Consider the following 10,088-nt stretch of genomic DNA (forward strand, 5'->3'; position numbering starts at 1 on the left):
CCTCTGTGAGCTAATGGCCTTTACTCAAAGGAAAACAAACTTCTATCTTCAGGACAGGGATGGTTTGCGTTTGAGGCCTAAGTCAGGCTCCCTCTCCTCCATGGAAACTGGGGGAAGGGTCCCCGTCTCACTTGATTACATCTCTACACCCAAAGCCCCATAGGCTACTGTGACAAGTCACTGAGGTCTAGTACTAACTTATTAAGGGGTACAATGGGGATACAGACTCACGGATACAGGACAAGGTAGATGTTGCCACTGATCCAGTTGCTGAGTCCTGTCGCTCTGTCCAGGGGAGATGGGGACCAACCACAAGCTGCTCCACACCACCTGACCGGGTCCTCGCCACCCAAGAGAGCCAGCACATACCCAGTTACAGAGTGAGTTCCAGGAAAGTCTCAAAGCTACACAGAGAAACCCTGTCTTGAAAAACAAAAACAAAAAACAAACAAACAAACAAAAACCAAACCAAACCAAACAAAAAAGATTCATATAAATACCAAAGAGACCAAAGAAAGAACTTAAAATGACAAGCCTCCTCCAATAAATGTTATACAAACAGTAAGGATAATGAGGGGAGTGATGTGGGTGGAAGTTTTTGTCCTCCCCATCAGCTCCCAAATAACTGCACAGAGACTTGTTATTAATTATAAATGCTCAGCCAATAGCTTAGGTTTGTTACTAACTAGCTCTTACAACTTAAATAAACCCATATTTCTAAACTACACTCTACCTCATGGTGGTACCTTTTTCAGTATGGCATGTTCATCTTGCTTCCCTCCAGGTCTGCCTGGCGACTCCCAGTGACCCCAGCCATTCTTCTTCCCAGCATCCTCTCAGTTTGGCTCTCCCACCTAACCTCTTCCTGCCTAGCTATTGGCCAGTTAGCTCTTGATTAAACCAACAGAACAACAAATATTCACAGTGTACAAAGAAATTGTTCCACAGCAGAGTGATGAATCTTTTTTTTTTTTACCTTTTTAGAGCTTTATTGGGAGAGAGGGAGAGAGAGAGAGAGAGAGAGAGAGAGAGAGAGAGAGAGAGAGAGAGAGAAGACTAAAGGTGAGCAGAAAGAGAAAGGGGCAGAGTGATGAATCTTATATTCAAGAGGGACCATCAACCCTCTCCCCACAACTCTCTCCCCATTTTTTTTTTTTAATGGGGAGATATAAAAACAGTTTTAGAGATTGAACCTAGACCTTGTGCCCTGCTCTAAGTAACTCCACACTGCGTGAAACAGTGGCTTCAGGCCATGCCTTGCCCTGGGTGACTCCATTTACAAGCGGTTGTGGGCTCCATTTGGAGTGCAGATACAGAAACAAGCACCATCTATACATTCAAAGTGAATCCAGATCTTACGGGTTGGTTGTGGTGGCCATTAATCTCAGCACTCATGAGGCAGAGGCGGGCGTATTTCTCTGAGTTCAAGGCTAGCCTGATCTACGTAGTGAATTCCATGCCAGTCAGAGCTACGTAGTGAGTCTGTCTTGAACAAACAGACAATAAGAAAATTGAGACCATATGAGCACATGAGATTTTAAACCATATCAGAAAAGCCAGGCCCAAGAACTTACTGCACACACCAGATCCAAGGAGGGTAAGTCACTCACCTGATGCTACAGGGGGCCACCTAATATGTGCACTAGAGGACCAACAGACAGAGAATTGCCAACTGCCCCTGGGCTTCAGCTCAGCATGCTTCCTCAGGGCCTTAGTTCATCAATCCAGTCCAACTGTTGTCTGGTCCACAGGTCTGCCTTGAGCTCCTGTGCCTTGCCTCAAACCGTTACACCTGGGTACCTTAATATCTCACTTGATTGCCTACAGGAACACCTTCTGTCCTGTGCCCCCTCTGCCTCTGCTTTCTGAAAGGCCTCTTTTGTAGTGGTGCTGTATGCATGTAAGTGTGTGTATGTGTGTGTGTGTGTGTGTGTGTGTGTGTGTGTGTGTGTGTGTGTGTGATGTGTAGCTGGGCTGGGAGGGGTTAACTCAGAACAAGAAACCATTTCTAATGTATGGATGTCCAGCTGCTAATAACACGCACATGCAGATTCCTTTTGACAATATGGGGTACAGATGTGTCTTTATAACACACAACACAGCAGCACATCTGTCCCCGATCCCTGGGTTGTAGCGAGAGAACTGGAGAGAACTGTTGCCGTCACCAGGATTCAGATCACAGCTCACCTGTAACTCCTGGTCCACAGGCAGCGGTGGTTTGCTGGGCGGGTTTTGTTGCTTCGCTTGTTCCGCCCTTCCTCAGCCTTCTTTTTCTTTTCTCTCTCTTCCTTCCTTCCCTTCTTCCTCCCTCCCTATTCCTTCCTCTCTCCCTCCCTCTCTCCCTTCCATCCTGATTTATTTGCCCTGGCCCTCTTTTCCCAGGATCTGACTATGCAGACTCCCCGCTCCCAGGGCTGTGTGGCCACCACACCAGGGGATTGTTTGTTTTGGCCACAAATGAAACAACTCTCACCCTCTACACACAGTTCATTAAAATCAACCCATCTGATCTATTTTACTAGAATTATTGTTTTACTTTGCAGCCCCTGCTGGACTTCAACTCCTAGTCCTCCTGACATTTCTGGCCCCCAGACACTGGAATTACGGGCAGGCACCATTGACCTTTACACTTCCTGCACCCCCAATCCAATGCTGGAGATAGAACCCGAAACTCTGTATGTGCATTCAAGGCACTGTGCTACATCCCAAGCTTGATCTGATTGAGAACACTTTTTGAAAATATGTACTTATTTGGAGGATGGGAGACACATGCTTACCATTGCACGAGCGTGTGTGTGTGTGTGTGTGTGTGTGTGTGTGTGTGCATGTATATACATGCATGTGCCACAGCACATGTGTGGAGGTCAAAGGACAATTTGCAGGAGTAGTTCTCTCTTTCCACCCTGTGGTTTTGGGGGGCCAAACCCAGGTCATTAGGCTCAGCATCAAGTACCATTACCTGCTAAGTCACCTCCCAGCCCCCGATCTTCTCATATGTATGTAGGGAAAGACGTGTGCTAGAAAGAAAGCAAAGGAACAAGAAGAAAGAGAGTACACGTGGAGTTTTGTTTTATTTTTTTACTACATAGGGTGGAGGGCAGAGAGGAGTTAATCAGAGTTGGGGAGCAGGGTGAAATTGTGGGAGCTGAACGCCCCTCTCTGCTGCCAGCCCAGTGAACTGTAGGAAGAGTGACAATGGCTTGTGCCCAGAGGCAGCAGGAAGAATTGCTCCTGATGACAACAGGTCCAGGTGACACTCAGATGCCGTTTTGAGACTTCTTCTCGTCTGTGAACTTGGTTCTCAGTTATTGTTGCCAACTTTGCTGCATTCACACTTGGTCCTGAGCTATCACATGAGGTATTTTGAGGATTTTTATATTTCCCCCGGCTATTATTATTTAAAAAAAAAAAAACAGTTGGTTTTTATCACAAGTGCCACCAAGAACACGTCCTGAGAAGAAAATATCCTGTCCAAGAGTAAAAGGATTTCTTGTGTGGTAAACTGAGCTGCAGTTTCTCAAGAATCAGCTGGCCCTTCCTGTTCCTAGAAGCAAGGATAAGCTGTTCTGCCTGTCCAGCTTCTGTCCTGCTCCAGCCTCGAGGAGTCACAGGTTACTGCATCTCAGCAGGACCTCAGCAAGTGCAGCAGGCTCTGCAGGGCTTCCTGTAGCCCCTGGCCTGTGAGAGCACTGCAGGCCCGGAGCTCCCAGCAACGGTCTTGGAACCTTTCCAGGCCCAGCCTGTTTCTGATTTCAAGCAGTGGAAGAGCATCGGGAGCCTCCTGCTTGTTGGCCAGTACCAAGAAAGGGACACCGGCCATGTTGGGGTCTTCCAGGACTTCCTCCAGCTCAGCCACTGCCTCAGGCAAGCGGGCTTCATCTGTGCTATCCAGCACATACACAAGGATGCTAGTGCCTTCCAGGTAGTCCTTCCAGGTGGCCCTGAGCTGGCTCTGTCCCCCAATGTCCCAGAGAATCAGCGACACATGTCCGGGAGCTTCAAGAGGCTCTACGTTGAAACCAACCGTGGGTAAGGTCTCCACCAGTGGATTCCCTTTCAGTTTATAGAGGATTGTGGTCTTGCCAGCAGAGTCGAGGCCCATCATTACCACCTGGGCTTCTCCCTTGTGACCTCTGGAATTCACAGAGCCCATGGGGTCACTGATAAATCCAGCCGCAGGAAGGCTGGGGATGCACATCGGCTGTTCTTTCTTTAATGGAGAAATGCAAGCCCGTGCAGACACACTGAGCATCTACCCTAGAACAAAGTAAGTCATTTCAGGGAAGGGTTTCAGACCCAGGCTGGACCTTTGAAAGGTCCAGGAAGTGAGGAAGTGTGAGTCACCAGCAGCTGACCCGTCTCTGGCGCTGCTGAAGGACTGCCTGAAGATACAGAACTCGGGTGTCCTTCCTAGGCAGTGAAAGCCGAGGTGAGATGAGGCTTCAGTCAGACCCCGTTCAGTCGAGGCGGCAGAAAGGGGTTTTCAGTTCAGCACAGTCTGTGGCCTCTAACCCTTCTGTCTTCCTCCCTAAACCCAGAAGTGGCAGCACACTGCATTCCAGACTGAGCAGAGAAGCCAGGTCACCGAGTGCTAACTTCTCGGAACTCCTCCCGGGACTAGCACGCTGGCCTCTCCAATATCTATTGAAAACCGCTGTAGACTCAGGCACACTTGAGTCAGAGCCAAGAAGTGTTCGACACCATCTAAAAAGGCCTCTAGAACACCCCGCACGGTTTTTAAGAAACCCTGATCTTTAAGGCCTACGAATTGACTACAACTTAGGAAAAACTGGGGGGAGGTAAGAGAAGGAACACAGCACTCCTAGCAGTGTGCCCCCAGGAGCCTTATTCACTCCCACAAGCATTGAGGTTACCTCTGTGGTGTGCCTGGACCAGGGCAGGCGTCCCTCCACCAAGGCACTCCTCCACCACCAAGCTGCTTTCTGCTGGTCGCCACGTCCCAAGAGTGAGGCCTGAAGGAAGTACAGTAACTGTTGCAACTTGTCCTCTGTGTACTTCCTCTCAAGTGGCTAGGGCAGACAGCCTCCTAGATTGGGGATGTGCCTCGGAGACATCTCAGCTCTCCAGTTGTCGGAGGAGCCCAGCCCAGCACCAAGTCTCATTTACAGCAGCTGAGCCCCCGGGGTCTGTGGGCAGCCCAGCACCAAGTCCCATTTACAGCAGCCGAGCCCCCGGGGTCTGTGGGCAGCCCAGCACCAAGTCCCATTTACAGCAGCTGAGTCCCCGGGGTCTGTGGGCAGCCCAGCACCAAGTCCCATTTACAGCAGCCGAGCCTCCGGGGTCTCTGGGGACTGCACAAGCACAAAGGAGTGCCACCTTTAGCTGCTTTCTGTTGCCCTGTCCTTGATTGCCATGACCTCCCTGGGAATTCCTCCCTGAGAATTCCTCCCTGGGAATTCTGAAACGCAGGCGGTTTGGTGCCTGGAGAGGCTTTGATTTGCCAGACTGAAGCTTGTAGGAATCAAAATGGACTCACTCGTCAAGCCCTAACAAAAAAGGAGGAAGAAATGTTGAATTAATTAATAATAAATAAGTAAACAAAGGAGGGGACCCCGTGCATGCATGACTGATAAGAGTATTCATCAAATGCTCTACTAGAACCACAACCTTACACACACGCTCACATGCACACACTGGGTACACAAAGGTGTTGGCCCAACAACTGTTTAATCTTGGAATAGCACTACCTTTTTTATTTTTCTTTGTAGCCTAAGATGGTTTCAAAATAGTTATGCAATCCTCTTACTGTGTGTGTGTGTGTGTGTGTGTGTGTGTGTGTGTGTGTGTGTATGTGCGCGTGTGTACGTGTGTGGGGCATTTGAGCATGTCTGTGCGGGTGTACCCACATGCACGAACGTGTGCATGCATGTGGCGGCCACAGGTCACGGTCAGGCTTCCTCTTCAGTTGCTCACCACCTTGCTCTCTGAGACAGGGTCTCTCACTGACCCCCAAGGCCCTTGTGCCTATCTGTACACCTGGACCTCAACCTTCCCTAAGACACCCACTGTGGAGCTCCCTGACTTGGCTAGACTGGCTCGCCAGCAAGCTGCAGGGGTCTTCTTGTCTCTGGCCCCCAGTGCTGGGGTGACAGGCGAATGTCACTGTGTCCACATGGGTGCTGTTCTCAGGTCCTCAAGGTGTGTGGCAAGCGCTTTATTACCTGAGCCATCTCTCCATCTCCCTCCTCCTCAGTTTGTCCTTCAAAACCTTTCATTTGCCCCAACGGTCCTTGAATGAACACACACAGTTTCCCTGGGTACATGGACCCACGTTGACGGGTTCTGCTGTCCCAAATAAACAGCATTCGACTTCAGAGAGTGCCTCTGGTTAATCAGACAGAAGCCTATGTGTGTTAAAATGTAGAGTGTGATTCCAAACAAAAACCCCTCCGAAAGTGTGTGTGCATATAGATACACACACACACACACACACACACACACACACACACATATTCAAATACACACATATATGTCAAGGTAAATCTAAATAACTTTTAATGTAGTGGATCTATGGGAGGAAGGACTGTGGTGGTCTCTCTCTATAGCAACTGCTCTTGATCTAGTCTCCTGAGAACCAGAACTACGGAAAAGCAACATTAGCCGTTGGTGACGGTGGTACTGCAGTGGATGCTTCCCCTCTCACAGACCTCCACTTCTCTTTGTCCACCATTGTCAGGTGCTATTGCCTGCATGTAGGTTCTATGTACTCATGCCTGAGCACTTTATATGTAGACTTGTCTACCATTTTATCATGTTGCTTTTATTTTCTTTAGGTCTTTGTTGATTTTATTTCAAGATCATGCTGGTGGGTAGTCCCGTGTAGAACAAGAGTCGGGCTGAGCCTGGGCCAAAAGCTCATCACAGTTGTACCTGTTGGCTGTTTACCTTTCCTCACTGGAGGAGTGGGCAGGAGGGTACAGCCACCATAACTAGCTACAATTCTTCCCTAGTTTCATGTGACCTTGGGTCTTGGGGGAGGGACTACAGGATGCAGGTGGGGGAGGATGAAGGGAAGAGGCTTCATCTACACAGCCATGGAGAAGCCACCATCGCTCCTGGCTGCAGACCTTCTAGAGTAGCTGGTTAAGGTCACCTGGAAGCCTCCCCCCATTGGCCTGATACACTCATTGGTTCCCAGTGAACTCTGGAGGAATTGCACTATGGTTTATCACTGGGACCTGAGGGGGTGGGTTCATGTTATTTTTGTCTCTCCCAAGGAAAGGGATTTGGCAATACACTGTTATTTACAATTTCCATTCCTAGATCTTCAAAATGGCCATTGCAAAATAGGTTACATAAAAATGAGGGGCTTCCTTTGTGTTAGGGCCCAACTGTAGAGAGGGAGCATAGCTAGAGGAAGACACCCATGAATCAAGGTCTGAAGAAGTAGGGGGCGCCGGGCGGTGGTGGCGCACGCCTTTAATCCCAGCACTCCGGAGGCAGAGCCAGGCGGATCTCTGTGAGTTCGAGGCCAGCCTGGTCTCCAAAGCGAGTTCCAGGAAAGGCGCAAAGCTACACAGAGAAACCCTGTCTCGAAAAACCAAAAAAAAAAAAGAAGTAGGGGGCAGGAGGAGGCCGAATCAGAAGTCCTCTGAGGTGACTGTACTGAGTGAGTGGGCTGTTTCTTCAGGGCAGGACATGGACTTATTCTTGTGTGCAACATGCTTCTTTCCACCTGTATCCTGTGGGCCAGGTGGGGACACAGTGTGAGCATGGTGGCAGGGAAGTCAGATAATGCAATTTTCATGAAAAAGTGAGGTTCACAACCTGCATGGTAACAAATCACTACCCAGTATTTGGGAAGTGGAGGCAGGAAAATCAGAGGTTCAAGCACATCCTTGACTATATAATGAAGATGGGCTGGGTTACCGGGCTAGAGACCTTGTTTCAAAAATAGAGAATATTGATGTATGAATATAGAAAGGTCTAAGTCAGCCATAGGGCACAGTAGACAGAAAATGGAAAGAACATTTCCTTACATTTAGAGAATGTATTAAGATCTATGTATCTATTTTCACATACTTTTTAAAAATTAAGTATTTATTTATAGGGGGCATGTGGGCTCTGGGGATTGAATTCAAGTCGTCAGACTTGGAGGCAAACTCCTTTACCGGTTGAACCATCTCAAAGGCCCCTTTACATGCTTATAAACACGTATTTGTGAGTGTCATCTTGCAGGTTTCCTGGATGGCTGATCTCACGGGGACATGGCTGCTCTACTGTCCTCTGCAGCCTCCTAAGGAGGGCATAGATCTGGCTGTTCATGCGTTCTAGGACTGACCACAAGCACAGCATCCACCGAAGCTGCAGATCGGTAGCAAACATTCTGGAAGGATATTTTTCCAGGCAGTGGCACCTGGAAGCTGTGCTGTGTCCCCTCAGGGCTGGACCCCCAGTGCTCCTTGAATTATGGGGCTTGTGTCCTGATATGGGCCCCCACAGTAGAGCTCTGGGTGCTGCGTGGAATATGCAGGTCTCTTATACCTTCACAGCTCCTGGCACATTCAGCTCCTCACTTGGCTGCCCAGGCCATTTTGATGTCTTGGTGGAGAGGAGTGATGCCCTTTATAGCATTCACGGTTAGCACTGTGGTCTTTTCTTTCTTTACTTTCTGCCTAAACAGCTTCGTGAATCCACAACACTCTCCCTGCCTGCTTTCAGCTGGGTGCATATTTAACAACCTGTTTGCCAATTACAGCCCAGGCTAATTATAGCCATGTTCCCTGAGGTCGTAATGAGAGGATATATACACTCTTAGGTTCTGATTTTTTCCCATTTAAGATTGTATTGAAAATTACACGATCTTACTCCAGTCTCCAGCAGAAGTAGTGTAATATCTTCATAATGATACTGTCAAGGAGAGTGTGGACCACTGCCCTCTGAGCACAGGAGGGGTTACATTCTTAGTCCAAGTAGCTGGGCTCACTTACAGGCCATCCTCAAAATGGGATCTGTTGACAGTCCTTCATACTAGGGCTAGGGAGAACTTGTGATTCCAGCCACTGCGTCCTTTGTCCCCTGATTTCTACTGCAGCTTTCCACGACAGGGGCAATGTTAGTGTATACTGAGCATAGAAGGTGGCTAAAAGAGGCACTCCATCAATGCCACCATGGGGAAGTCTTCATCCGTGCTGAGGTAAGATTTGGTGAAGATGCCCTTTTGGGGACACTCACCCTCCTGTTAATAATTCCTTATGCATGTGACTTAAGTAGGAAAAAATTCTGTGGTTCACCAAGCCATACTGGACGGAATTATTACTTGGATTGTGTTGATACAGACCTGAGATGAACAGACATTTTGTTCATTTCCACAGCAAAAGTTCATGCAACAATGCCATTTATTACTGAAGTCTGCAACAACAAAACCAAACTAAACCAACACCCCTCCCCTTCTCCCTAAACACAAGTGCTAAATTACAGAGCTACTTCATCGGCTAGATTGCAGGGTTGTGGCTTCCGGGACAGAAGAAATGAACAATACCTGCTGCTTACAGCTTTGACGTATAGGATGCTGTAGTACTAATTCTGCTTTGATTTTACATGTTGTTTATTGCTCAGTTCCCCCCCCCCCCCCCCCCCCCCCCGCTTTTGTGTTATAGGTTAGACCTATAACCTATAACTCAGAACTGGGTTAGTCCCCAGTTCTGTGACATCTATGACTGAGTTCTTTAGCAGTGACAAGAGGCAGTGGCTGGGGTTATTATCCCAGACCACTGTGGGAAGGTGGCAGGCACCTTGAGAGAGAGAGAGAGAGAGAGAGAGAGAGAGAGGAATGTTTTCTATCATGATTGTTATGGTTACGCCACTAACAGCTGCTGTTCCTTTGTGTGAGGTGTTTCATTCCCTCCTTTCTCCAGAAGTCACAGCACACCCTGTGGAGCTCAATTGCAATGTGGTGGCACACTCACATTGTGCGGCCCAAAGAAATTTATCTTTCCATGCTTCTGTTCATGATTAGATGGGTGGTGTGTCCTTATACAAAGCAAATTATCCACCCCCCAAGTAGAGTTAAAAGCAGGAAAAAGAATGACCACTGCCTTCTGTGTGCATGTCTGTTCACACATTTC

At 48.4% G+C, this 10,088-nt stretch overlaps 1 protein-coding gene across 1 annotated transcript; it reads right to left on the reverse strand.

The window, feature by feature from the left end:
- Positions 1–3,404: 3,404 nt before the first annotated feature.
- Arl11 (ADP ribosylation factor like GTPase 11) lies at positions 3,405–5,259 on the reverse strand. Its single transcript, XM_052734264.1, has 2 exons — positions 4,875–5,259; positions 3,405–4,257 (listed from the first exon to the last, which is right to left on the reverse strand). The coding sequence occupies exon 2, from the start codon at positions 4,250–4,252 to the stop codon at positions 3,623–3,625; it is 630 nt and encodes a 209-aa protein (XP_052590224.1). The 5' UTR covers positions 4,253–4,257; positions 4,875–5,259; the 3' UTR covers positions 3,405–3,622.
- Between the last annotated feature and the right edge of the window lie 4,829 nt (positions 5,260–10,088).

Source organism: Peromyscus californicus, unplaced genomic scaffold (genome assembly GCF_007827085.1).
Source record: "Peromyscus californicus insignis strain IS unplaced genomic scaffold, ASM782708v3 Scaffold_12__1_contigs__length_115047231, whole genome shotgun sequence".
Taxonomy (NCBI): Eukaryota; Metazoa; Chordata; class Mammalia; order Rodentia; family Cricetidae; genus Peromyscus; species Peromyscus californicus.